Source organism: Phoenix dactylifera, chromosome 1, assembly GCF_051530095.1.
Source record: "Phoenix dactylifera cultivar Ajwa chromosome 1, Ajwa_hap1_PhDact_Kaust_v1.1, whole genome shotgun sequence".
Taxonomy (NCBI): domain Eukaryota; kingdom Viridiplantae; phylum Streptophyta; class Magnoliopsida; order Arecales; family Arecaceae; genus Phoenix; species Phoenix dactylifera.
This window is the reverse complement of record NC_143190.1, coordinates 4,258,563-4,286,418: the sequence shown is the minus strand read 5'-3', so window position 1 is coordinate 4,286,418 and position 27,856 is coordinate 4,258,563. Positions and strand designations below refer to the sequence as shown.

The 27,856-nt window shown below is 39.3% G+C and overlaps 2 protein-coding genes, 1 non-coding gene and 1 pseudogene across 18 annotated transcripts; 2 read left to right on the top strand and 2 right to left on the bottom strand.

Annotated features, from left to right (window-relative positions):
- The first annotated feature begins 841 nt into the window (after nt 1-841).
- LOC148715004 (CASP-like protein 1B1) lies at nt 842-1,762 on the top strand (annotated as a pseudogene).
- A 2,404-nt stretch (nt 1,763-4,166) lies between these two features.
- On the bottom strand, nt 4,167-9,172 carry LOC103717906 (NAC domain-containing protein 21/22-like). 2 transcript variants are annotated; one of them, XM_039114391.2, is made up of 3 exons: nt 8,771-9,172; nt 6,286-6,557; nt 4,167-4,821 (listed from the first exon to the last, which is right to left on the bottom strand). In XM_039114391.2, the coding sequence occupies exons 1-3, from the start codon at nt 8,955-8,957 to the stop codon at nt 4,348-4,350; spliced, it is 933 nt and encodes a 310-aa protein (XP_038970319.2). In that variant the 5' UTR covers nt 8,958-9,172; the 3' UTR covers nt 4,167-4,347. The 2 variants fall into 2 exon arrangements, with proteins under 2 accessions (XP_038970319.2, XP_038970320.1); XM_039114392.3 differs by lacking the exon at nt 4,167-4,821 and adding an exon at nt 6,090-6,215 and having other exon boundaries at nt 8,771-9,092.
- TRNAV-AAC (transfer RNA valine (anticodon AAC)) lies at nt 7,429-7,502 on the top strand. The gene has a single exon. It is a non-coding gene; the product is annotated as a tRNA-Val (tRNA).
- A 1,357-nt stretch (nt 9,173-10,529) lies between the features above and the next one.
- On the bottom strand, nt 10,530-26,101 carry LOC120104054 (S-adenosyl-L-methionine-dependent methyltransferases superfamily protein). Of its 15 annotated transcripts, none has more exons than XR_015976140.1 (14): nt 25,867-26,095; nt 25,690-25,785; nt 24,830-24,913; nt 23,100-23,174; nt 22,860-22,940; nt 22,445-22,572; nt 22,076-22,345; nt 21,711-21,885; nt 19,723-19,806; nt 18,715-18,955; nt 18,406-18,626; nt 14,945-15,152; nt 14,587-14,644; nt 11,240-11,381 (listed from the first exon to the last, which is right to left on the bottom strand). XR_015976140.1 is itself a non-coding variant. In XM_088717828.1 (13 exons), exons 1-12 carry the CDS (start codon nt 25,993-25,995, stop codon nt 14,949-14,951), a joined length of 1,767 nt encoding a protein of 588 aa, XP_088573954.1. In that variant the 5' UTR covers nt 25,996-26,095; the 3' UTR covers nt 10,530-11,381; nt 14,945-14,948. The 15 variants fall into 15 exon arrangements, 13 of the variants coding, with proteins under 13 accessions (XP_088573954.1, XP_038970311.2, XP_088573960.1 ...); XR_015976145.1 differs by lacking the exon at nt 11,240-11,381 and adding an exon at nt 11,858-11,993; XM_088717828.1 differs by lacking the exon at nt 14,587-14,644 and having other exon boundaries at nt 10,530-11,381; nt 18,406-18,605.
- Nucleotides 26,102-27,856: the final 1,755 nt, after the last annotated feature.

Genomic DNA, 27,856 nt, shown 5'->3' with positions numbered 1-27,856 from the left:
ATAATTTCTATTATACCCTTAATAAAAATTAGGTTTTTAATGCTTTTTTAATGCTTCTTTAATGCCGAATGGCCTTTTTGGGAAAAAATAAAAATGGAGTGATTCTCGCCTCATGGGAAGGTAACTTTCCCATGTTTCTCATGGAAAAGACTTTTCCATGAAATGTGGGAATCATATTCCCATGGAAATACAACTTTCCCATCTCTCTCATTTGAAAACTCCAACCAAACAAGAGACATCTCATTACTTTCCCGTTGACCATACTTTCCTCCCTTCTTTTCCCGCGAACCAAATGAGCCCATAGAGAATTGAGAGAGTTGCAGAATAGGAGGAACGATAGAAGGCGTACCTAGAAGTCCCTCTTGAGCATTGCTTATATAAAGCGAGGATTATTGTTGATTACTGAGTTAGCAGGAAGTGGGCCTTAATTGCTAGATAACAGGCTGCATGTCACATGCACCATGGATAATGGCGTAAACCATGCCGTCACCACTCAATCATACGGGATAAGGTATAATTGCCCCATAAATAGTAGAATCATAATCGTATCTTCGAGGGCTTTAATTGTCTTTAGTGTGCTATTATTGGAGACATGGCTGTGCTGCTGATCGGCCAATCTGATCAAGTAGGCATGATGGTTCAGTAAAACTTTATTTTTCTTTTCTTTCTTTTCTTTTTGCAAGAAACACTAAATTAAGTTCGAAACTTAGAAGCAATATTTCGCGAGGTCTCAAAGATGCTACCAATACACAACTTGCTTGACCCATGGGATCATGCATTCATTCCATTAAACCTTCGTCCACCCATTGCGCTCCCCTATCTCCAGTTTTGGCTATTGAGAATGCCGAGGAAACAGAAGAGAGTTACAGGCAGAAAGCTAGTGTTGCTAAGGTTGGCAGCTCTATCGGTCACAGCCACAGCAACTGTGGTTAATGACACTCAACAAGCAGACCAAAAGCATGACCGTTGCAATAGTGGGTACTACTCCCATCATCCAAAACCTCACCTCCAGGTTCAGCATATATACTCCTGCATTTTTTGTGCAAGCCTTCTCATATGTATGTAGTCCTGTATACCTTTAGTTTCTGTTACTCTCCTTGAGTCAGGAACTAATTTTCTTATAAAATTTCTATCTAATTTGTGCTTTGGTTTATCTGGGATATTCAAGCAAGTATGTCTTCATATTTTGAAATACTGACCATGTTGTCATCTCTTCTCAGTATCTTGTGGGATAGACTATGCTATGCCAGCTTATATAATCTGTTTGTGCTGCTGCTCAGGCCCTTCATGCTGTGCTCAAGGCTTACGATCGAGATTTTAGAGAACCTTGGAGGCATGGTATCAAGCTTCCCCTCTCACATAAAACTCTTTCGATCACTAGTTCACTGAAGTAATTAAGCTTGTCGTTAATAATCCTTGGCTGCTATATATTCTGTCTAAGGCCATGGACCAAACATCTATTAGTTGGGTCATAACCACATTTCAACATCAGAAACTATATATTGAGCATCAATTCACAAATTATCACAAAGCAGTGGCACGTAGACCTTGGGTGGTTGGGTGGGCAGGTGATGGTGAGTGTGGTGCCGCTGCAGCAGCTGCAATGGCTGAGGTGGGAAAGAATGGAAACTTGCATGCAAGGTGGAACCCAGCATGCGACAGATTCGATGCCTTCTGCTACTGCAGAGGCGTGACTCTCATTGCGTACGTCCTTCATCGGAGCTGCTCTCCTCGATGCAGTGTCCACCGTCACGCCCTATGAGAAAAAATTAATACAGCTAGCCAGGATTAGTGCCTTGTCTCACAGTTCACGTTCGCATGCAATTTTTGTTGATGAATTGTGTCCCCCGCTAGTACCAGCTTAGCCTTTCTGCAGTGGCCACTTCTAAGGCCTATTGGAAGGAAGCTAGGTTCATGTTTAAGCTTTGCCATGTCTAGTCTTGAAGTGTTTGTCGTGTATGCTTTTGTTGGTGGCTCATGGAAAAAGAGTTACAAACAAAAGGGAGAGTCTGAGACAAGACAGAGACTATCTTCCCACTCCCTTCGTCACCTTGTGCTATAGCTGGCTATGATACAGAAGCCTAAAGCTATGTTTCATAGTTTGTTGGAAGTTTCTTTCTAATAAATTGGGTGGCTGTGTCTCTCCCACTAGCCTAGTCCAAAAGGATATATATATATATATATATATATATACACACACACACACACTAGTTGTGAAGGTATATCTTAGCTATCTAGTCACTTCATAAAAGGAGAAGTACTGGAACTCCCTTCTATGATTGATTGGCATCTTCCTCTTATTGGAGAGAATAATTTCGATTCGATCTTTATCAGTCCCAACAGTAGCCATGCGCTGTTAATTGTTAAATTAGTACTTCTTTATGCTGAAGTTGGTCAGGTTAGGATTAACCTATAGAATTTTTTTTCAACGCTATGAATGGGATTTTTATACTGCAGTGGATGAAAGAGTCCACAGCTTGGAGGTTGGCAGAGTGTTGCTTTCAAGAATCCCAGTCAATAAATTTTGAGGCAAGTAGGATTTGAATGCTATCTGGTTCAACATATCAACCTAACTGCGAAAGGCTATATATATGGGTGATTGGAGTATGGACACATTAACATCCAAAATAGTGTAAGTAAATATATAGCTGTTGGATTATTGAGGGTGATGTTGCTAAACAAATGAAGTGGACCATGTAATCTGTCAATTTTACATGTCAGCAAATCTAGTCTCAGATCATATAATATTTAATAGCTTATTTATAAAACAGATCATTTTACTAAAAACAATAATAAAAAAAAGATTGTTAGGAAAGCCCAATGATGACTGCAAAGATTGCAGTATCTTTGTTATTTATTATTGTCCATTGGAAAATAATATTTTGCATTCCTATGGAAAATAATAGAACTCAGTCATATAACCAATGACAAGATCAGTTAATGTTTGCTCAGTCATATATTGATTTCATTCCCTCGGTTTGTAAATTGATGGGTGGATACATTGATAAACTGGTAAAGCCTGAATTTTAGGCATGACATGCGTAATAATTAACTATTTATTTCATCAATACCAAGATTTTCCATGCTCTATGTAGTGGAGAATTAGTTGTTTTTCTAATTGTAAAGAAAAACTTTATCGCAATGTTGTCTCAGTTAACCTAGATATAAATATTAGAGATATGAAGCTACAAGAGAGAGAAATTTAAATATATACAGCAGAGATAATTTCCTTTTATCGATAAGAGTCCTTACTTGATTAAGAAGGCAATCTAAACTAGACAAAATTCCTAGCTTCTGAAGAATCTTAATACCTGATTGCTGTTATGTAGTGAAGTATATGATTATTCATGCTTTAAATGTTTATTCCTTGTACTCCATGATAACATCACCTATTAAACGAAAAAAAAGTGAGTAACCTTCATTCATATATAAATCACTATCTTCTTTCTTACAAATGACTTAGGTCGGGAGATCTTATAGTTCTTCTAATGCCTAGTAAGAGGGCTTCATAACTTACACCTTGCTCATACCTACTCTCACCCATAGAATGAGAGCATGGGTTTAATTTTAGAGTTGGAAGACACTAAGAAGTTATGCAGCTTAGATAAGAGTATCCTTTTTTCACAGCCTAAGATGCCGATCGAAATATTTCGAGTTCTTGTAAAACTCGAAACATTGCCCCATTCGAGGGACTATTCCTCCTAATGATTTTCATATCAAGAATCTACTAGTGTGAAAAAATGAGAAGCTTTCCAAACCTTTTTCAAAAGTGCACACAAGAGAACATGGATAATAAAGAAACCGAAGATTCTGACCTAATGATGATGGAAGAAATTTTGACAAACGGACTCCTTATCGAAAATATCATTTAAATATAAGATGGTCCATGCCACTATAATATCATGGAAGAGATTTAGTGTTGCACAATCTCGTAAAATTGACTTCACATGCAAGACCAACACACTCCATATTTTATGTAATCACACGCAACTGCACCGTCTTGCGTGATCCAATGCACTTGACTCACAACCTGCAACAAAAAGACAGGACTAGTGCCCCTTGAATCAAAATCCAGAGACTTTTGTCATCAACAATCATCAATCTTACACCCTTTTTTTGTCGCATTCGTCGAACTTTTCAACATGCCCATAAGGTGCATTCACTCAGAAAAAAGTTAAGAACAACTCTCCATTATAGGAAACAAGTTTTTGGACAATGACAAAGAAAAAGATCAGCAATCTCCCACCTTATATGTGTAGATAGACAATATGATACAACTTTGGTAGGTAACTCACTATAAATAGAAGATACCTTCACCTCCCAAGCGTCACCAATCTTTCCTAGAATTCAGAAGGGGTTCCAAGATGAGGGTAGACCCATCTCAGAGAAGCAACCCCCCAAACTCCCTTCGGCCAAAGTTTGTGGTACCTCCCCCTTTGAATTGCCCTCCAGCTTGGTGAGCTGGTTTAGGACTGCCTTTATGACATTTCTATCACAGGAGAGTGGGTTCAGAGAAGAGCTCAAGTCAGGCAAGCCCCCCAACTGGGCCAAGCCTTTGGTTGAGGGCAGGCTTCTTTCCGCTGGGGGCAGGTGTGGGGCCAAGGGGTTTGGGGGCAGGGATGTGTGGCTTGGAGGAAAGCTGGAGAAGCAGGGCACCTGCTCAAACCCCTCAAAGTTTCGTGGGATTTTGTCAAAGATGATGTAGGTGTCCATGAGAGATGGGAGTGAGGAAGATCCTGTGTCATCATAGCTTGTTTCCATGCTTGGCTTGGTGGAGAGTCCCCTGTGCTTGTAGAACACTCTACATAGGACCCAATCTTCCTGTTTAAAGAAAGAGAGCGAAGTGTCATGGAAGTCATATGATAATATGCATGGTTAGAGGAGTAGTTAATCATGAAAGTTTGGAATATGACAAGTAGCTTGTGGAATATTTGATCAGTAAGCACTTGCAATGGCTTGTGAGCATGGAGATTTCGATATTGGATCATTAACAAATCTTGTGATCATCTTTACATTGGAGATCAATGTTTGAAACTTTATTGCTAGAAGTTTTTCCTCAAGTTGATTTAAACTTTGTTTGGTCACTAGATGAGTATGACTGCGACACATGGATAATTATGTCCTCAAGTGGTATTGCAGTTGGCCAATGAATTTTTGAAATACATAGTTTTAAGGTTCAAATTTGGTTATATCTTTAGGTTATGATTGTTTTTTTTGTGTGTAATTTTTAGCATTTTGTACTCAGCCTGCTGCACAAAGTGATGATGGTTGTAAGTGAAAAAGAATGCAGCTTAATCAAGAAAATCAAGTGAGACAAGTCTTAGTGAAACGATACTAAATTGATTTTTTAATGGAAAACTATATTAGTACTAGCATGGTGGGAAAGTTTGAGTTTTGTAGCATAAAGTGACAAAAAGTTAGGCATGACAAGAATGAGACAGAATAGGAAGATAAAAAAATAAACATAAAAGTATCATGGGGAACAACATAGAGTCCCATATTCTGTAGATAGTTAGGAGAAAACTATGTCTGAAGTATGGATAGATAGGAGTCATGAAAGCAACTGATAGCCCACAAGGTTGGTACTCGTTGAGGAACAAGCTGCGGTAAATTTCATAGCATGAACAAAACAGAAATCTAGACAAATAATGGGTTACTTTTCTACAGAAAAAAGCTCATTATCGGCTAGGATTTAATAGAATAGCTCCTGCAATATTCACAAGAAACATCCCTTATTTAACAACATTAGCAGCTCTTGGATTCACAAATCACATGTTGATATATATATGATACTATCTAGATAGTTTATGGAGTCTAGAACTAGTCAAATTAGTTTCACAGAAGTGGGAATTTCATCCTTTTAGTCAACATCAATTGCTTCATTAAGTTGTCGAAACCAATTTAGATATCTACTGGATGTCTAAGATGACTGGTTCCCATGTAGTCAATCTCATTGTTACCTTTCAGAAATTTTCAACCTATTGTCCCTATCCACTGCCAAACGTCTCTTAGTTTTCGCATTATAGATGTTTTTGTCACTTTGTGTATTAATAAAATTGTCAGCCAATCACTACCATATTCCTCCAATATGACCATGGAAACTTTGAATCACTTTGAGCAAGTTGTTTCTCTTTTTCTGTCTACAAACTTTTGAAACATTGGAGAAATCATTATTGTAATAGCTCATAATATTAATCCACTACTTCTTTTTGACCCTGAACAAAATGAAAACAAAGCGATCAGGAACTCATTCTGCAAGTAGAAAACTTGATGTCATAAGATCACCTTGAAGGATAACTTGGACGGATCCCCAGGTCCTTCCATGCGGTACTCATGCATGACCCAGTCGGTCTTCTTTCCCTTGGGAGCTCTCCCTTGATAGAAAACAAGGGTCTTCCTCATCCCAACAAGCATTCCCTTTCGAGCTACTAGCCTATCTTTTCCGGTGGCCTTCCAGTAGCCCGACAAGGTTGCTCGGTTCGTTCGCTGCCCGGTCGCATACTTGCGGTCTCGGAGACTGAAGAAATACCACTCCTTCCCCCCAACACAAGCCATTTCTGTCTCACAAATTTCTCAGTTGCATCAGTGCCCAAAGCCACAAGTTTAGCATCAACAATAATTCAGTGCGGGAACAAAAGGTCAAAAGTAAGGTGGATGTCAACTTTGTAGTACATGCAAAGGTAGGAAACGTAGGGAGGCACTAGTAATGCAAAAGTAACAGCAATCAGTGAAATCTGAAGAACAGATCATCAAGGGCTGGTTTTTAATTTGAGATTCTCATGGAACTAAGTAATAATCAGGAGCAAATTTAACCTCCAACCATATTCTCCAGAGATTAGCATTTTACATCTTCAATGCACTTTGATAAAGTTGCACTCCTCAAGTGGAACCTTTAGAAGATCAACGAATGGCGTCACATAAACTTTTATCTATGAAACAAGTGCTAACAAACAATAGTGAAATTTTGTCTATTATGTTTGCTATTGAAATTGACCCATGGGTGAAAGGTTTTGTGGAGTTGGTGTCGTGCAACGAACCTTCCATGTCTTTGTTAGCATCAGCATGTAACCTAATCCCATGACGTTGATTGTTTATCATGGTGTCGATGATTGATTCAATAGCACATCAACATCAGAGACCCATCGATGGTTCCAGGACTGTGTTGGCATCAACATCAAATATCTCAATTGATCCACACTTTATTATAAAGTTGGTTATTTGAGCTATCAGTGGAAAATTGGGATCAAGATGGTTTGTAGCTGCACGAATACGTGTGAGGTGTATTTTAGATTGAAAATCTCTTTGATGTATATAAGACTGCTTTCTTTTCCCACCACCACCACCACCCTTCTCTCTCTCTCTCTCCCTCGCTCTCTACTCCGAAGAGATGCATGTACTAAAGATAAATGATAAGATACTGAACAACACGGTGTCGTGGTGTAGTTGGTTATCACGTCAGTCTAACACACTGAAGGTCTCCGGTTCGAGTCCGGGCGACGCCAATTCAATATTATTTTGGCTTCGTTTTCCAGAATTCTTTTGTATTCTGTTCCTTTTATTTTTTACTTTCCCCTATTCTTAATTCCAAAATCACTTTGGATTCTTTTCCCTTTTTTTTTTACTTCTTTCCCCTAGTAGAGAGAGAAAGAGAGTCTAGAGTTAGGCAATGTCTTTATGTTCCTTCTTTTTTCTTTTTCGCTTCATGTATAATAATTTAGACATTAGCAGGAGGAATAAGCTGTGGAAAGCTGACAAGCCATCATGGATGGGATAAGACACACCGAATTCTGGCCCAAGAATATTTTTCCGTTACGTGGAAGGAAAGCCAAAAAAAAACAAGAAAACCAGTTTCAAGGTTGGGATGTGATGGAGATTTGGAAAACAAAAGATTTTTCAACTATTCATTTACATTAAAGTAATATATACATATACGAGTTTAAGACCAGGATATTTAATTTAAGAAAAGCAAGTCTTTTGAACAAAAGAAGTGAGTAAAATCCATAAAATAGAACTTATAAGAAGGGCATAAGTGCCTGGCTAGAAAGATAGAATGCTCTAGGGAGTTAGCATGTACAGGCCAACTTATTTGGAATAAGAATTTCAAGTAATATTCTTAACACAAGTGTTGTTTCTCCTCTATATTTTAGAGGGCAGCACATGATATTTGTCATGCCCCAAACCTAAAGTGGAATTGCAAACCCAGAGCGTAAAAGATACCACAAATTTATATAACGGACCATAAAGTATGCAAGGCTACAAATCATATCAAAGTAATAATAATATTTTCAGCTATTCCATTTTAATATAGTTGCGACCTTACCTTCCATGGATTAACAAAAAAAAAAAAAAAAAAAAGCCAACGATGGTTCATCAATAAAGAAATTGTTCTTTTGTTGAGGAAGGACATATAAGAATAATTCTCAACATCCAATACCAAATCCTTGAGATAACTACTTGAGGCTACAATAATTTGCTTATAGTCCTGGACTTCTCACACTGGGTCTCCATGTCAGAAGAATCGGAATAGAACTGCATATATACATACCCTTGCCATGGTAATACCATGATAAGAAATGGCTCCTAAAATATGGAGGACTGATGACTACATGTAGTTATTGCATACATATATACACACAGCATGTAAAGAGAACAGAGGTAGCTAGGACTCATGTTACCCAGAAACAAGGCCGGCCATGTCATGAAAGTATAGAACTATGTTGTGTTATGCCGAACTACAAAGCAATCAAATCTGGAGATGGTTGGTTCTTACCAGGGAGATCCCATGGTTCACACTTGTTGAGATCGACATCGACCATCATCGGGCTACCCCAGAAGCCGCCACCGCTGCGGTCTCCGGTGACCTTCGCCGCAAGGTAGTCGCATATCAGCTCATCATCCCTTGGGTGGAACCTGAACCCTGGAGGCAGTTGAGCCTCCACCATGCTCAAGAAGCTCATGAAGCTATTCTTAAGATAGAAACTAGAGAGAGAGAGAGAGAGAAGGAGAGGAGAAGAGAAGGGGGGTGTTGGTATTTCAATCAAACCATGGGGAATTATAAGGTGTATTAATAGAAGTACAAGTCAACTTCTAAGGGGAAAGAGAGAGAGAGAGAGAGAGAGAGAGAGAGAGAGAGAGAGAGAGGGCGACGGGGGAAGGTGGTGAGGAATGGGATGGAATGGAATGGAACACTGGTCACGTTTTTTTGGTCTCTCGAGACTATGTGACGGCACCAGTCCTCAGCTTCCCACGTGGCGTGATGACGCGGCATAGCGGTCGTCGCCCGCCAACCCCCATCACGACCAGCCCTGAGGACGACACGTGGCCGGCCGGGTTTTTAGATAGAGTTGGCAGCCTCTCACCTCCTCCTCCGGCGTTATGGAAGAGAGGTTGGACCCCGCCCTTGCTCACGTTGGCTCTTTTGGCCCTGACCAGAATTAATTTCCCTCATGGGACCATTCAATGGATCTTCTGATAGGTCCCTAGGGCTACAAATTGGCTTGAGTCTAAATCTAATTATTGAATGGTAATGTCCAAATTAGTTCGATGATCTTCTAATAGGTCTCTAGGGCTACAAATTGGCTTGAGTCTAAATCTAATTATCAATTGGAGTCTATTTTGCCAATGGACTACGCAATACATCGTAGCCCTCCCCTGGATAACCCTAACTCCTTGAGCCATGATGAAAGCAGGATTTGATATCAAATCATTTAGTATACTGACCACAAACTTTGCTGGTTTGTAAATTTTATATTTCTTAAATTATATATAGATTTTTGAACTATCGTTTCGATGTCAGATCAGATCCATTCCTAGTTGATCAAGTTATTCTAATTTTAGAAAGTCCATACATTGAAAATAGAGTACTAAATTAGCAACCATGGTAGATACATAGATCATATTCTAGTGTGACTTGGGATCTAAGTGCAGTTAGGTTTGGTTCTGGATTTTTTTAAAATATAATTTGCGCAGTCTAGGTAGGGGAGGCCACCTGCCTTATCGAGGGGGGTTGTTTAGGAGAATTGTTTGTTATCATAGCAAGAATTGTTTGTTATCATAGCGTGCCATTGTCTCGCCCCAATCAATCCCAGCATTGCAACAGCTCATTAGAGGTGATACCACCACCAGAGTCATGGTTGGGAAAGTGACTTTTATTAATTCTTCATTTTTAAACAACGAAGAAACCAATACCGGCAAATCTTGTCATACTTGCAACTTGCAATTGAGTTTTGTTTCAAGTTTGACTTGATTTGGATCATTACTATTCATGCTTGGCGTGCGAGTGCGCCAGTTTAATGAGCCTAAACATGTTCTTCAAGGTGCAAACTGTTCCTTGGAATCTTACAGCTTCGAATGAATTGTTCCAAGAACAAAGAGCCTGAACCTGAAGGATAGCAAAGAAAGTCCAAGACTCCCAAGTTACGGCTAGATTCATCGTAGCCCTACGACCAATCCCTCGTCCCATCATCCAATGGAAGGTTTTAACTTCCACTGCCTTGATTTCCAGAATGGAGCTGACTAAATACAGCAGCTTATATCCAGTGTCATTGAAATTAACAAGAAGATTGGTGATATGAGTCAGATACATGGTTCCAACAAGACTTGAAGGTCAAGAATTAGCATTGGGTGGAAACTCCATTAGTGCTCCAACCAGTTGAAATGGACAGGCAGCATGGGCATACAAGTTGCAGCACAATGCCGTCATCTCTCTGGCCATTCCAAGTGGCCTGCATTTTCGCGCCGCCATCCATCGCAATCATGGCTATCCAATCATGAGCAGGAGGCTAACAATGACAAGACCTTAATCCAACAGTGCCAAAGCTGTCAAGATTACAAGACTAAGCAGAATTTATGACAAACCAGGAGCCGCTCGATGTTAATCCAAGCGCTGCGATGAAAACACCTGAAAGACTGAAGAGAATTTCTATCACCTGGTTGGGTGGTAGTCTCAATAAGTTAGGGCTCCATCATTCAAAAGTGAAGATGAGAAGAAACTCATCAGAATGCCTTCCGATGTACGAATGCAAGTGCCAAGATCTTGATGCAACGAGAGCAAAGAAACTCTTTTTTATCTGATAAGACTACTGAACTTTGAAATTTTCCACAGCTACAGCCCCCATCCTTTTCCGCCAATGGCTGTCATCTTGCTGAGAATCCAATGAGACCAACCTGAAAGGCCCTATGTTGCACAAGGCACCAATGAAGAAGATGAAAGAGAAGCCATAGGCATCTTAATGTGGAGGAAATTGCAAGGACAGCTGGCAATCAACCATAGCATACAGCGTGCGCCACATGGCGACAAACGATGCACCAGATTGGATTGCTTCCACCCTTGATCTTAGGCCATGATGTAACTCAATAGGCTGTCTAGGCCTCTATTGCACCTGTCATTAGCCACAGAGTTTGAATTTTTTCAGCTACCATGCATGATATAATCCATTAGATAGATCAGAGTGCTACTACTCATTTTTCTCACAACTTCAGTAACATAACACAACACAACATTTTGTACCCCAAAAATTAAAAAACACACATCAGAAAACATTAGTGAATTTCAGAAACAAAAGGGCCACAACAACGTGCCATCAGAGCACAATTGATATAAAGTCATCAGAGCTTAATTAATACTGGATAGCATTAAACATGCCCATACAGGACCCGTGACAATGGAAACAAGCAGGTAAGGGCCACAGCTCAGTTGCCATACGAGGCCCCAGCCCAGTATAAGCCCAACACACTTGGACCTTGTAAAGAGCGTAACTTCTCTTGAAAAGAAATTCACATGCAAAGATGCATCGCCTTGAATACCAGAAGGGAAAACCATCTCATTCTACTCAAGTATGAAAACTTGTATAATATAGTTCCATCATCTTTGTCGTCCTTTGTGGTTAAAATCATTGTCAACCTTTAAATCCTTTCTTATAAAATAATGAGATGCCAAATTGCTCGTCTGGTTTTGTGTGGTCGAAAGCCTCTATGGTACCTCTCATAATGACCTGTGAACAACAGTCATTATAGTTAGGTAGCTCAAGCTGGATGGGCATATAACTGCCCACTCATCCAACCCACTAAATTGAGATTTTAATTACTACATTTGGAAAGCTGAAAAGGGCAGGCCCCCGCTTTCAGTCAAGAGGGAGATGAATCAGGTCATACTTGTCCATAGGATAATTTACCTATATCTAAAAGTTAGACACACAGAGTTTGCAGATGGTACTCAATCTCCCAGGATGATATTTTTCCCATAATCAACATAGGTTTATAAATACAGTGCCTGATTGTCTCGAAAAACTCCTTGCTAAACATAATTCAGAAAGGTGTCATTTATATTTTTTTTTTTTTTTTTTTTTTTGAGGAGAGGTCACTTATATTAGTGGTTGTGCAACAAAAGCATATTACATTTGTATTACTCTGAGAATATATTGTTAAATCATTTAAGGTTGTAAGTGCATTAAAATGGTTAACTACATCTAAATAATTAGTTTTATTACTCTGAGCTGACATAAAATTTATAAAAAAAACCACCAGGGGAGGGCTCTGGATGACAAGCATGGAATAAGAGGGATGCTTTATTAGAGAGAAACTTCAAGGTGCAAATGCTGATACAAAAATTAAATCAATGGCCTTTAGCATTGCGGGAAAAGATTGCAGCAAATTGGTTGACTAACTATACCAGGTAGGTTCAGTAAATTGTCAAGTGGAAAAGGCAATAGTGGCATCATATCTGAAACCTTATGCTTTTAGACATTTTGGAATCATAAAAATTATTTGTTATATGAAGGTATACAGAGAATCTATACTTTTAATGAATCTATTTCATTCTATAAACACTATTGATATCAAACCCATCATTAACATTCATTGTCAAGGATTACAGATTGGCAAAGTTTTGGTAGTCGAGGCAATTCGTGGAAGTGGATAAGAGGACTTCAATCAGAATCACAAAAGCAAGTCAAATCAAGAAAATATATTTAATACAGGAGCCCTTCAGTGTGTAAGTTGGCAGTAATATCATGACATCACCACTCCAACAGTTGAATAGAAAGGTTTTACCAGGTCTTGCAGAAATTTCTCGACATGTTTAGAGTAGTGTCAAATACAGGCTCTTGGTGCTATATCTTTTTTAAAATGCCTTTTTGAATATGAGGGACTCTTGGTACCTAACTGAAGTGGTGGAACTGTGTTTTGAAAATAATTAAATTATGAACAGCTAGACGCAACTACCAAAAGAACACAGGTCCACATGAAAACAAAAGTTAAATGGCAATATTATATTTTCTTTTCTTTATCCATGATCAAAATAATCTGCAATGACTAAAAACGTACAAATCGTATTCAACAAGATCACCAACCAACATGAACCACCCAAAACCCTCAAAGTCTTGAATTATTCAAGCCAAAGTTTCTTCAAGACAGATGGCGGAGCATCTTTGTGCAAATAACTCCAAAAAGGCTGTTGGTATAGGGGTTTACTTATGAGAAAGTGGATCTTAGGGGTTGCACGTGGAACTTTGAAATTCCTGCACGACTTTACAAAGTAATCATGAAAGAATCAAGTGACATAAACATTGCTACAGGCAACAAGACTGGAAGATATCTGATGATGTGTTGCCTAATCTTTTTCTGCAAGAGATTAGGTGTCATTTCTTCCATGTTGTGAAGCAAAAGTTATCCATCTTGAGGTTGCCCAAGTCACTAATGCAATTTATTCAACAGGCCCCTTCCAATGATAAAGTAGAATTACCATGTTTACTTATCTAGAGTCAGGTAAAGTTGGACAAAATCCAACAGGTACACTGCACCTACACCAACACCAACAGGTAAACAACATCCCTGGACTCGATCCTAGGACCTGAACAGGCTGCAAGTTTCTTAATGTATATCATGCAAGAGGTTCTTATTTATCTAAACTGAAATTTGGGTAAAATATATCACTTACAGATTAAGTCAAGACCAGTCCAAAAACAAATCAACATGTCTAGGCATATTCAAGGTCATACAGAGAGGTGAAACAAGGAAGAACAAACACAACTCACCGCATTTCAGCACAAAGAATACCATGGTCAAACACAATACAGGAAAAAAACATCATTGTAAAATTCGACGAGAACAATTTGCTCTCCACTATAGCCACAAAAATCTGGTGAAAGAAGGTACTTAAGCAAGTTTCTCCAACACGCATCAAAAAGAGAAATGGCAGTTTTGAAAAAATTATAAGTACCATGGGTAAATCTTGACAAAAAGATAGCAAAATGCCATAGATAAATCCGAGCACAATGAGAGCAAAATGCCATTGGTGGAGTTATGTACAGTAAGCTTTTGTATAGATATCCCATTTTCGATCAGTCAAAGGTCATCTATTTTATTTTCGAACAAAGAACTCATCCTCCACATCTGACAAATAGTGGAGCTTAAAACCTAAATGAGTGGCTGCACCTAAAGCACCTATGGATTTTCAAAATATAGCAGAGTGGATCAGGTGATAAAACCTGAAGATACTTATTTCTGAGAATGCAAATGATATTTCAAGGAAATAAAAACCAAAGAGGAAACAAAATTTGATGTCATCTTCTGCACTTGGAGACTTACAGAGCTCAAAAATAACTTAACGGATCAACAAACTCATGTACCTGGCTCCTTTCCATATCTGCAGTTTCAAAAGCAATTAGAAAATGAAGATCACAGTTAAATGCCTAAATTTGTTTTCTGAAAACTGCGTGCCCTCTCAACGCAATCATCTTGCAAATTTCAGATTACATATCGCAGTAATAATAATTGGGTTTACCAGAAGTCCTAACTAAAAGAAAACATTTTATATTCTTTTAATGACTGAGGGACCACTTACCATTTCTTTTGTGAAGTGGTTCAAAGTAACTACCTAACTGCATGAACACAATACAAGAATATGCATGTCCATATTCAGGAGATGCAAAGAAAGAATTGTTACCATGTCATGTTGCAAGTGTATCTGAACCAGTTTTTTGGGCAACTATAGCCACATTCCTTGGTGATATTGTAGGATCAAATAGAGGGAACAAGAATGCCTCCACTGAATTGCCTTGCTCTTGAAGGAACAACAACCTATCAAGCAAAATGTAAGTTTCTACCAGTGGCCCTAGAGCAGCTCGCAGAGACCAAAAAGGACCTACAAATTCCTGCATGAGTAAAAGACTAAATCATGTATCAACTATAGTATTAGCAAATTTATATTGACTAGAATTTTCATGTAAGCTAATTTACAGGCATTCAAGCTGAGCATGCAGATTAAGAAAGGACCAAGCGAGTAAGGGTTGTTTTGTCGACCCTTGACCTTTAACAATGAGGATCCACCCTTTTTCAGACCAAGGCAACTACGTAAAAGGGCAGCTCCGAAGTCAGTAAGTCAGTCAATTCAGGAAGGCGATCAGTGGATCAAGTGGGAAGAGCGGACAGAAAGAGGAGACCCTATAGAAGTATGACATGGCCATGTTAGCAGGGAGGTTAGATGCCACTAATCAATTTTCAACCATGATCAGCCCAATGAAGGCCTACTAGATTGACTTGTTTGATGGTATGTTTCTTCCCTAGATATCTGCAATGGGATGAAAAAGTGACATCTAGGGGAATTTGAAACTTCTATTCCTAGTCCTGTCCTAAAGCAGGAGGAGTACACATATTGTTAAAGCAATAATGAGGCACTAGCACTACACCAGTAGGACCAACGTGCCACGCAAAAGCCTGCCACATAGTATGTTAGAATGTTTTGCTTCCTGAATGTACATGAGCCAGAGGGAGAAACATGGAAGAATCTCAGGATTCATATAAAATAAGCAGACATGTAAATACTGCTATGTTCTTAAGACATATCTGCACCTTTACTGTTACAATGGGAACTATAGAGGGTAGGACTCTAGTTTCAAATGACTGCACAATCTGATAAATTCCCAACCTATTCCAAAGCAAGTAAACCCACCTGTTCTCATTTTTTACCCTTTCTACAGTCCTTGAAGCACTACCAAGAGGCCCACATGGCTCCAATTTTTTCCTTCATTTTTCTTCTCTTTCCATTATGCAATGTCATAATCTTCAAGCACTCTGAATCTCAAGTATCTCTTTGCCGTGTATGTCACATGGATCCAATTCATAGAGTGATCCTTTCTTTTTCATTAATATAACATGTAGTAACATAATTCAATAAAAGATAGGGAAAAGGCAAAAAAAAAGATCAAACAGACCCCAACCTTCCATAGGAAAGCACTATAAAGAGGCACTGTCAGTTATTTACTTCAGAAAGAGAGAGAGAGAGAGAGAGAGAGCGCGATGGGCAAGACCCACCTGAAGCTAAAATTATCCAGCTCCATGTGGATGCACCACCTAGGACTCAAATCTGGAAACTCATCAAAGGAGAGGAGTGTCATTACTGGGGAATCACCCAGTTCACATGCTATTTAGAACACATCCACAGGCATCTTACTTCAAACAATATAAATTTCAGTGCAGGCGCGAAACATGCACACCATATATAGCACTAATTTTAAAATTAATATATAGCATGTGCTGTGGTTCACCAAAGATGCATGCATATTCTTCCAAAGAAAATTAACAAACAAAAGCCTCGATACTCAGTCATTTTGAATAAACAATACAATATAGACATCATTTTCTTGGAAGAAAAAATGGAGAAGTTAATAAAATGTTCTGAATTTAATGTGTACTACTTTTGATCACTTGCTTCTAAATTTTATATTTGTCCAGTTACCATCCATAATGTGCTACTAATCTCATGCTATTTTAGAAGTGAAAAACTATAGGAATGTGATCAGCTACAAGTATGAAACGAGTATCGACCAGACATAATAAGAGAGACAGAGAGCGATTACAATTCTTCCGAGTGGGTTTAACACGCAGTTATGAAAGCAGACATGATAAGAGAGACAGAGAGCGACTACAATTCTCCCGAGTGGGCTTAACACGCAGTTATGAAAGATGTTTAACTGGTTTTCTAATGTTCTCAGATCCAGTTTTACTTGGCAGTTGAGATTCCACAGCAAAATCCAATTACAGAATAAAAATAGGTAGTCATGCAAATATAATAAATTTCCGGCAGAACATGAGATTTGCTATCATCAAAGAGAGTCAAGAATATCATCAGAGAGACTAATGCTTAAAATCAATTTCGTTTTCAATAGAAATGTTCCAGTGGACTCTTTTAGGGAGACAGCTGGCAGCTGAGTTTTGGTAGAGATAAAAGAACTAATAAGATCACCCTAAATTACATGGAGCAAATTCACTATGTCTAGGTTGGGTATTCAGGCACGGTTTGACATATACACTTCTTAACAGCTATAACTTTGTACCCCCTTTCGCTACATTGAGCTATTTGATTTGTATTGTTGACTCCAAGAAAACTGCATCGGCAGCCATTTTTCAACCTTTTTACCAATTGAAATCACCAAATTGAACTTTATGCAGTAAGGATTGATAACCTAACAATCAGTCCACGGATTAAAGAAGTAAGGTTCTATAGTTACTTGAGATATTGAATTTAAGTGACATTCAGCCTATCATGCATCTTACTATCTATACAAATTACAAGCTACTTATTGTATGCACTACCCAGTATCACTGAAGGAGTTCAGATAAATTGTGATCTAGGATAATCCTGCCAGAATAAAAAGAGATTTGCTGTACCTAAATGAGAATGGCAGATGTTAATATGAACAAAAAGAGAAATAAATGACCTGTTTGGTGCGGGGAGATGAGATAGACCTCTGAGAAGTTTGGCAACAAGCTACAATTGGGAGTCGGAGACAATAATCACTCTGGTGTTCCAGCAGTAGTCGGGAGTATAGTGTCAAGCCGGGGCTTCCACATTCACAGGTGAAAGGTGAAGACAGGAAAACACAGGTGTTTCTTGTATGGATGTATGTTCTCATGTGGGTGCCATGTGGGAGGAAGAAGGAAAGAGAGGCAGAGAGAAGGAGAAATATGGCTTTTGATGACAAATCTTAGAGGAAAAAAGTTAGGAGAGGAGGGGGGGGGGGGGGGGGGGGGGGGGGGGGGGAGGAGTGGGATAGTGGGATATGGTTGATGCCTCCTCAAATTGATCGATGAGATGTTTTTCATTTTTTTTAACTTTTTCTTTTTCATCAAATCTGCTTGTACCGGAGAGAGGGACGTTTAGTGAGACGACAACTTTTTCCAACGCTTTGAGGTAAGTGCACATCCTACGGCTATGAGGCTGACCAGATCCAATTCCAAATCCAGCCATGAGGAGCCCAATTCACTATATAAGAATTAATGAAGAAGAAAGAGCTGATGGATCACAAATGACAGCATGCTCGTGCACTAAAACAGGTTAATATATAATAAGAACTACAATTAGAAATTAGAGACAAATATTAGGACAAAAGAAGATAGGCAACATACAGTGAAAGGTTGAGCCTCTTTCCATATTTCAAGGAGATTGATGTCTTCTGAAGGGCCACAGCCAAGGCGACTTAGTCCAGACATGCTGAATTCTTTAAAAAGCAAATAGTTATCAGTTTTCTCAACAGTAGTTTCTAGGCATCTGACATCAGAGCTAGAGCTGGACTGTGGAAGTTCTTCTAAGGTGGTACATGCATCAACTGCAGCATATATCACAAATGCTAGATTAAGTGACATTTAGCTCTGAACTACAATCAAGCATCAATGGACATATATGTAGAAACTCAAGAGATGAATAAGTTTAGAAACCTCTTAGTGCCATATTGCTGTAACATCCATCAACCACTTCAAGTTCATCAGTCTTCATGGTCAATGAACCAGCTGCAGACTTGCATTGTTGTTTGAACGTAAAGAAAGGAACGGTATTGCATCCTTTTGTACCCAACTTAGATTCAATAACTTGTCTCATTCGTTGGCGACGTAGAGCTTTCCCTTTTCGACCAATTGATGGGCTTGATGTTAAGACATCTGGAAAGTATTTATCAAGAACCTATGAAGACACAGATTAGCTGTTAACGAGAAAAAGCAATGCACATGGAAACATTTTTCTCATGCAAGTGAGAAAATATGAAGCATCGATATGTAATAGCCCAAAAAAGTTAGATCTCAAGCAACATATATTTTATAAGCACAAACAAAGTACACATCATATCCTATTTAACTGGCAATTAGTCATCTTTCTGGCGGGCTTCATCCCATTTTCCTGCGTCATTTTTCTTTAGAAGCTTGTGTATAATGGACTAAGAGCAGGAAACCACAGTTCGTGAATCAGAAGAATTATGAAAGTATAACATTGTAATGCATAACAATAGAAGGAACATGGGAAAACATACTGGGATGAAAAAATACGCATACTATAGAAGTGCAAACATGAACAATCCTTGCCTTCATTATGCGGACACATTGGAAGCTAGGTAAGAAATCTGACAAAAAATTTGGTTCTATGTTTTAGCTACGAAAAGCAAGAAGCCAAAAAATGTAAGAATCATCATAGGATCGTTGATGATAAACACGATCGCAATCCTTTTCTCCTGAGCATAAACTTGTTCCTAGGGTCTATAAAAATGAGCAATACAAGTTAGAGAATAAAGAAGAGGCAAGATAAATAAAGCTAGTAATGAAATAATTCAATTGTTGTTTATTCACAGTTACAAGCTCAGCAAACAAAAAAAATAACTTGGAAATATTAATGACAATCAACTTAAACAAAGTAAGCATCACGAACTGCATCTAGCTAGTAAAGACTAAAGATTTCACCATTTGGAAGGCAGCACGAAAGGTATGTACATCAAAATTTTGAAGTGCATCATCTTTAGTAAGACTTCTCCATCGCTCTGCACTCTAGCGCAAAAAAAAAGGGTGAGATTCCTTTTCTTTTTTGATTATATAAAAGCTTGCGGCTAATTGGAATTAGAGATGCATTCATCTGAACTGGAGAAGATAAAAACTGAAAAGCACTAAAGTAAAAAAGACAACCCAAAAACCAGACAATATTTTGGCAACTTCCATATAGGAACAAAATAGCTCCAATGCAGCAAGGTACAAAGTTGACCTAACTCTTTAACATCTAATACTCATAGAAAAAGTAGTCTGGAAAGATAAAACATTCCACCGCATCACAAGAACACTTTCTTCTATTTGTAAAACTAGCATTAAGAATGTGCAATGCAGATGAATTCTTCAAAGAAAGTAGCATTTGATGGATGTCAATGACCCTATCACTGTCATGGTAGGAGTCATTTGCTAAATAAATGAATGTTACGGGATATGCATGCTAATAAAGATATATTTATGTAAAAAATTATATTTTAATTCTTTTTGAAGATTTATCAAAGTTGGAAATAGTTTTAATGGTGATTTTAATTTCATATGTTGTTTCCATTCTAAACAAGATTCCATGGCAGTCCAACTGTAGAAAGCAAAAAATAAGGAAGAGGGAAAGTACAATTTCATTTGTCAGGAGAACTTCTAATAGTAAATAATAAATACAAATCGTGCTTAATAAATGAAGTCCTGTCCTACTTTCCAAGTTAATATCAATTAGAAAAGAAAAGAAAAGAAAAATTTTAAAATAAAGAAAGGACGGATTCCACTATTACATGTCAATGGGCAGATAGACACACACTCTTATGCCCAAGTAACTCGTGCATTTATTTTCCTTTTTCTCTTCTATTACTCTAAGAATGGGATTCCCTCAATCAACTGCCATTAGGCAGGGAGAACACAATATTTCCTTACTATTTCAATAGGAGAAACCTAACATGTGGCTGAGTCTCCAGCTACAGAAGGGCATTTAGCCACAAAAGAAAAGTCCAAACACAAAGGATTCTCCATTAAGTTGGTACAAATATTCAATAAGAGTCTTGATCAAACAAATCTTTCACCCAATTAAGTACAAGGAACAAGAAAGTTTTTTGCATCCGTAATTTAATTGTTTCATGAAACTTATCAAGGCTACATATATCCCTATCACCAATATAACATGGGTGGCAAAAGAATGCTCCAAATTCCAGAACAAACTTGTTCAATTTTTTAAATTTATGAAATAAATATTCTCTCTATGATAGATATATTGGAAAATTTTCAATTGGTAATGTCGAGAAAGCTGAACTACATAACAGCATACTGTAACCATAACAATAACCACTTAACCTATACTCTTGGTCATATCAATATGAAGTCAAATTTATTAACCCCCCATAGACCAAAAACAGTAAAAAAAAATGCATTGTATCATCCAATACTTATCAAACTATCTTATATAGCTATTGACAAATATTACATGTTTTCCTCCCCCCGCCAAAACCTTCAACATTATCATGAACTTGTTTTATTGGTCCATCTCTAAATTTTCTACCACACGACCTAACAATCGCCATTTATTTCAAAGACATTATTTTCTATTAAGCTCTTAAGATTCCCCAATGCCCTCATTCTATAATCTTATCTTCCTTGTCACTCCAATACACTTTCTATTAATTTTATAAGCAATAACCTATATTATAATGTTACATAGGTTTAAGTAGGGGTGTTGGGTGGAGGCATGCGAAGAGGCTGTTTCCATGTTTCGAATCCATAATCTTTAGGTCACAATGGAGTTACCTTATCATTATGCCAAGGCTCACCCTCTAAATTTCACATGATCTAAGGAGATATAAGATAACAGCAAAATGATGTCCGATGATATAGTAAAAAACAGCACTAAACTCCTACTGAAGTAAACATCATTACTGAACTACACATACCTGACAAGCAAGATCGTGTGCATTTTTTCCAAGGGTTAACCCAGATAATTTAGCAGCCCTGCTCATTGGAAAACCACATGGGTTGTTGGTCTTCTCAGCATGGTCTTCAGATAGTAAGTTGTAACAACAACCAACACCAACAACTGCTTTCACTTGTTCGCAGTCCACAAAGGTCCTGAATTGATAAGAGTTTGAATATAAAAAGAATTAAAAACTATAAAATCCATGAATATCAAACTTAGATTACAAAACTCTAAATATACTACATGATAGTTACAGGATAAATAACCATCATGAACAAATTTTATGTGATGTTAAACCAACAAATCATGCTTTCAAACATCAGCAACTTGGAAAGAATTTACCTAAGCATGTTCACGGAAAGATCTCCACAAGCATGAAGTCCAGCAAGAACCAATGGAGGTCCAATTTTTCTGTTATTATATAAATAACTTGCTTTTCCTATATGTGATTTCAAATTCTCCAGAACATCATTTTCTAGACTATTATTAGTGTCTGTTGACTGCTCAACATTTTCTTCATGTAATGAGACAGTGCTTAAAGCTGTCAATATGTCACTTGAAAGAACATGGCAAGTGACAGTTCGAGGAACCTTGAGATGTTGGCTTCCTGCACTGACAAATCAATGAGACATTATAAATACATGGCATATAAGTCGCAAAAACAACAAACTAAATTTATCTCAAAGGGATGACTGCAATACTGAAATTCACATTTTAGCTGCATAATGCTTTTTGATTCTCTCAGCACGAGCATTGGTAACAGTTGCATGGTGCAAAGAAGCATCTATTGCTGTAACAGAAAGCTGATATTCAAATGATAATGCCTGTGCAAGATATCCCTGATAAAACCAAGTGAAAAAAGTGTAAACAACAATGTCCTAGAAAGAAGAAGAAGAAGAAGAAGAAGAAGCATTCCATGCAAAATTCATCACACAACCTAGACAAAAATTTTCTCCAACTAACTGAGGCTTGAGATGGTAAAGCAGAGAGAGAAGAAATTGGGGGGACAACACAGCCAAGAGCATCGTCTTCAAATCAGTAGATGGAATACCGGAGGTGGAAAATGGTAGGCATAATTTTCTTAACTTCTATGATAAAATTGATGAGACAATTTAGATTGATATACCTGACCAGAACCAACATCAATAATTGTCTGAGCTCCAGAACCACTGGCTACTTTGCTGATGACTGCAGCTAAAATCTCCACCTGTTCCATGAGGAATTGCATAATCCAAAACTGATGTTTGATAAAGTCTCCAACCATACAGACATACATCACTACTTGCAAGGACTACATGAACAAAAATTTCTTAAAACATTTACATAGGATGAAAGAACTTTGCTATTGAACAATGCATCTACATACTTCATGCTTTTTCTTCAAACTCATGCCTTGAGTAAGAACACTACCAAGTGACGCCACATGCAAATTACACAAGAACTGCAAGAAACGACAAAGGTGACATTTTAAATAAACAAGTGAATTGCAAATCAATGGGAAAATATTAATAGTGCTACAAAATATTGGATAATGAAACACAAATGCTTATAAGGAAGACAACAATATCAGGTCTAAACACCTAAAAATCATGCATAAGAAGCAAAATCACAGTTTGCAAATGTTAGAACCGAAACTGGTTGCTCTTAGACCTGGTGGCCACAAAAAAAAGGATATGCATAAGGTGAATTCTTAATATTGGGACCCGTGAGTGTTACCCCACAAGGAATCATGACATAGAGAATGGATGTACATTTTCACAACTGATATGCAAATTTTTCTGGTGATCCAATGATTTCATGAGGCCAACCTACAATTCGTGTAAGCATAAAGAGTTGGTCAATTTATTATTCTTTTATAGTGTTAAAGCACATACGTTCAACATTCTTTTAAATCTTAGGATAGTAGTGGCATTCTATTATCTCTCCAGAATAACATGATTTGCTATTTTCTTAAACAAATTCTGAAAATCTGGGACTTCCAATTTCAGAAACATTGAGCTTTTACAAATATATGCATTTTATTAATCAAGTCAACAGATCGGTATATTGTTATATGCAAGTATCAGTATGAGTCACCAATAGGAATTTTTTCTCCCATAGACGTAGGGCCCCCTCCCCCTTTTCACTGGATTCATTTCAGATGGTACACTATGATACCTTGTGATTGATAGGTGAAAATCCTTTGCCAACCTCCTCAAAACATGCAAATCCATATGCATGCAGGCACATATTTACCTATAAGGGGCCGTTTTGCATTTAAATGGCCAAGGATTTGCACAACTTGCAACTACCACCACAAAAACTTGAATACATGCATAAACTTGAGCCTGACTGATGACCAAATTGTAGTATTGATAAACAAATATTTTGATGCAAAAATAAAATGTAAGTTTCTAATTATTTCGTGGACACTAACAAAAGTAAGAGGGAAGAGAAGCATTTTTGGTCAAATTACAGTTATATCACATCATAAAGTTTTCCTTTTCAATTTCCAAAAAAAGCAAGAAACAAAAAATGGTATGGAAGAAAGGTGCATTTATTGAAAATGAATAGCTGACTAAATAGTAACAAACCATAAAAGTTCTTTCTTTTGGAGTAATGCTCTGTGATTGCTACAAACTTACAATGGCAAACAACATTATAATCAAAGTTATTTTGAAATAGAACAATTTCAGTAAATCTATCTAACCAACAACCTGTAAACTTGTAGATGGGATAAACTAACTCCTTGTTTCTCAAAAACTTTGGTGAAGTTTCTAGAAGGTGAAAAGGGATGCAAACCCTTTAGTTTTTATATTGTTAGGTAAAGATGGATGCAAGCCTTAATCTCCCTCTTAATTTTCCACTATCTTCCACTATTAAGCTTTTATTCTCCAACGCTACCCACATCTGCCACAATAAACCTTTATCTGTCATTCAACTCCTATTGCCTGCTCTCCTGGATATTTACTTGATGGTAAATAAAATGATTGTATTAATATTACATATTGCAAAGTTGTTTTTGTTTTCTTTTTTCTCTGTTGATACTTGGAGCAGATATGAGTCATATACACTGCAACGCAGTTTGCAAAGATAAGAGATTGGTTAGGTGCCTACCGGATGTGACAATTTTGGTTCTCGAGCAAAGACAAGAGACCTCAAAGTGCATATAAATTCTTGAAGGGAATGGGGCCAATAGTCCTGCCACATAGATGAATACAACTTGAGTAATTAGATCCTTATGCATAAAATTCAATGCATAAATATTCACACGCATAGATAGAAAGATGATATTCTAAATCAAACATAATCAGCTATCAAGCTATCTTTACCTCTTCTTTCCTCTTTTGGCTCTAAATAATCAATCTGTTGTATCATAAAAAGTACAATCTTCACGCAAAAACATAAATTACAAGTACATTAAGCTCCTTCACTATATTCTTTACAGAACCAATATTTCTTCTTCAGCCTATCAACATGAAAGTGAATCAAGAAAGGTAAAGACACTAATATACTGGCACAATTTTCTTTTTACCCGCCGCGTTAACTTTCTCTCAAGTCAACACTGTGTTGCCAACACCAACCTCATTGTTTGCACCAAATCTACAACAGTGCATCGCTTAATACAGCGTCTCAAATCCAAGTTGGATCTTTTCAATAAAAGTCGATTTTTTCCAGCTAAATTCCAATGTTCTGCCAGTATTAGCATGAAAATTAAGACAAAACAAAAGAGTCGCTCAACTTTGGCAGCTATATCACATTACGTTCAACCACTGGTGTAGAGTAGGAGAATTCTAAACCATCAAAAAATAATTAAAAAGATATGAAAGGAGGAATGGAACACTATACACTACATACCTAATCAAAGTACCTGATAAACCAGAACTAGTTTCAAAATTTAAACAAAGACTACTTTATTTTATAACTCAGACTAATAAATCTTGAAAAAAAGAATGGAACCAAAGGAGTAGGCATACCTGGACGAATCCAGAGGGTAATTTCAAGAGATTTTCTACCGATTCTTTCCGAAGGCATTCCATCCACTGCTCATCAACCATCTCCCACAACCTATCCTGCGGAATCCAACGGCGTGAGACCGGAAACTGCGGTGGCTTCGAGGAAGTATCGAAGGAAAGATAGGTTTTTGAGGCGACCTTGAAGAAATTGACAACGTGGGCGTCGAGGAGCGGCTTGAAGGGCCGGAGGAAAACGGCAATGGCGTTCATCCACTCTAGGGTTTGGGTGGCGGATTCGCAGGAGAAGCTGCGACGGGGAGCGGCCATTGAGGAGGCGCCAATCTTGGTCAGGAGGAACAATGGACGAAACTCCCGCTTCCCGGACCCGGTCTCGCGGAGTCTGGAGGCTGGAAAAAAAATAGGTATAGAAAATGCCGGAAGGCGATGGTTTCTACTCTCTATATATTGACCTGACCGGCTGACCCTAACCAAGTTGAAATTGAACCCAATTGGCCTGATCAAATGGTAGACTGAAAAAGTAGATTCCGGTCAGTAGCCGCTTTGCTACTGAACATGATCGGGAAGCCGCTTTGCTGAATGGCCCTTGGACAGTAGCCGTCAGTTGCTCGCCGTGGATCGGTGGCGGCCAAATTTCGTACCGGGTGCCGGTGGAGTGGGGAGAGTGGTGGTCTGGCTCCGGTTACCGGGGTTACCATTGGATTATTGGAAGCCAACCACCATTCTTCGGATTGCAGCGGCGGCGGGCAACCCGCTAGCGGTGGATGGCATTACGGAGAAGGGACGAAGGTTTGGCTATGCCAGGGTGAAGGTGGAGGTGGATTGCTCAGCCCCTCTCAAACCGGGAACCTTCGTAATGGGACGATCGAATGGGATTGAGGCGAGATTCTGGCAGGGGTTCGTTTATGAGAACTTGCCGGCGCCGTGCTCCGACTGTGGGAGAATTGGCCATGTGGGGATGGATTGTAGAAGGTCCATCCCAGTGTCAATGGAGGCGGAGGAAGCGGAGAGGCGTCGGAAGGGGAAAATGCCAACCGAGGAAGCCTTCCCGGAGCAAGTGGATGCGGATGGAGCAACGCCGGAGGAACAACCGGTTTTCGGCCCCTGGATGGTGACGAATCGGATTTGGCAGCAGCGGGCAACCAAGCCGGCCATGAGGAAGAAGATGACGGCCGAGTCTGTGGTGAGCCAGGTCCCGACATCGACGCCTCCACATACATGCCCGGTTCCAAAGGGTGACAAGCCGTCTACTAGTGTCTCTCCGATTGACCTTGAGGGTTGGCAGAAACCCTCAAAGGTCGCCCGGAGGAAGACGTCGGAGAAGGATGTGGCAATGGCCGGAGCGGGCACACTCGGGGGGGGCCTGAGTCAACCCAGTGTGTGCACCGAGTTGGGCGTCGAATCGAGTACCAGGCCGGAATTGGGTGGACTCAAACCGATTTCGGGCCGGGTCGATGAGGGGCCCAGGACTAAATTTGCGGGCCGCGCGGGTGGACCGGGCCTCAGTCCAAGGAAGCGGTCGAGGAGCCCAACTAAGGTGCTGGGACCGGTTCGATCGGTGGGGAGTAATTCTGGATCATCCGGGGCGCTGAGGAGGACGATGGGGGGTGACCGCCGGAGAAGCAAGAGCTCCCCTCCGCCACTGTCGGCGACACGTGGTAGACCACCCCGGGCGGAGCTGGGATGCCGAGGTGTCGGCCAACCGACGCTCGCCGGGGGAGTGAAGGATTTGGGTAAGGCTCGGCTGTTCCGGGTGGCATCGGCAGCGGCTTCCTTGTCGGAGCTAGGGGCTGCGGCGGCGGTATCGGTAGTCAGCGGCGGATCGGCGGTGGAGGGGAACGAAACGTCCGGGGGTGCTGCAAGCGTCGGGGCCAGTCACTGTGTGCTCCCCCCGCCTGAATCTCCTCAACTGGCGAATGGTGTGCCGTGCCATTTGGCACAGAGCCACACTACAGTTAGTGAGGGGGGTATGATGCTATCTGGGGAGTTCATTGCTGCCAGGGATGAGGGAGTGCATCAAAGGGGACCTGAGGCTTCTGGGGAGTCTGGAGTCACAGCGTGCCATTTGGCACAGGCCAACAGTGAAGCTCACAACAAGGTCTTGGCCCAGCTGATGGCTGCAGTAAAGGGAGGACCGACAACTGAGGAAGTGAGCGCAGGTGAGGTGAAT

Coding starts and splice junctions, on each gene's coding strand:
- LOC103717906 (XM_039114391.2), bottom strand. CDS start 8,957: ATGAGCTTCTTGAGCATGGTGGAGGCTCAACTGCCTCCAGGGTTCAGG. Junction 6,558..8,770: donor TGAACCATGGGATCTCCCTG/GTAAGAACCAAC, acceptor TTTGTGAGACAG/AAATGGCTTGTGTTGGGGGG. Junction 4,822..6,285: donor CGTCCAAGTTATCCTTCAAG/GTGATCTTATGA, acceptor TTCTTTAAACAG/GAAGATTGGGTCCTATGTAG.
- LOC120104054 (XM_039114383.2), bottom strand. CDS start 25,995: ATGGCCGCTCCCCGTCGCAGCTTCTCCTGCGAATCCGCCACCCAAACC. Junction 22,941..23,099: donor GTTTGAAGAAAAAGCATGAA/GTATGTAGATGC, acceptor CTCATGGAACAG/GTGGAGATTTTAGCTGCAGT. Junction 18,956..19,722: donor TTCGTGCTGCCTTCCAAATG/GTGAAATCTTTA, acceptor GTGTCTTCATAG/GTTCTTGATAAATACTTTCC.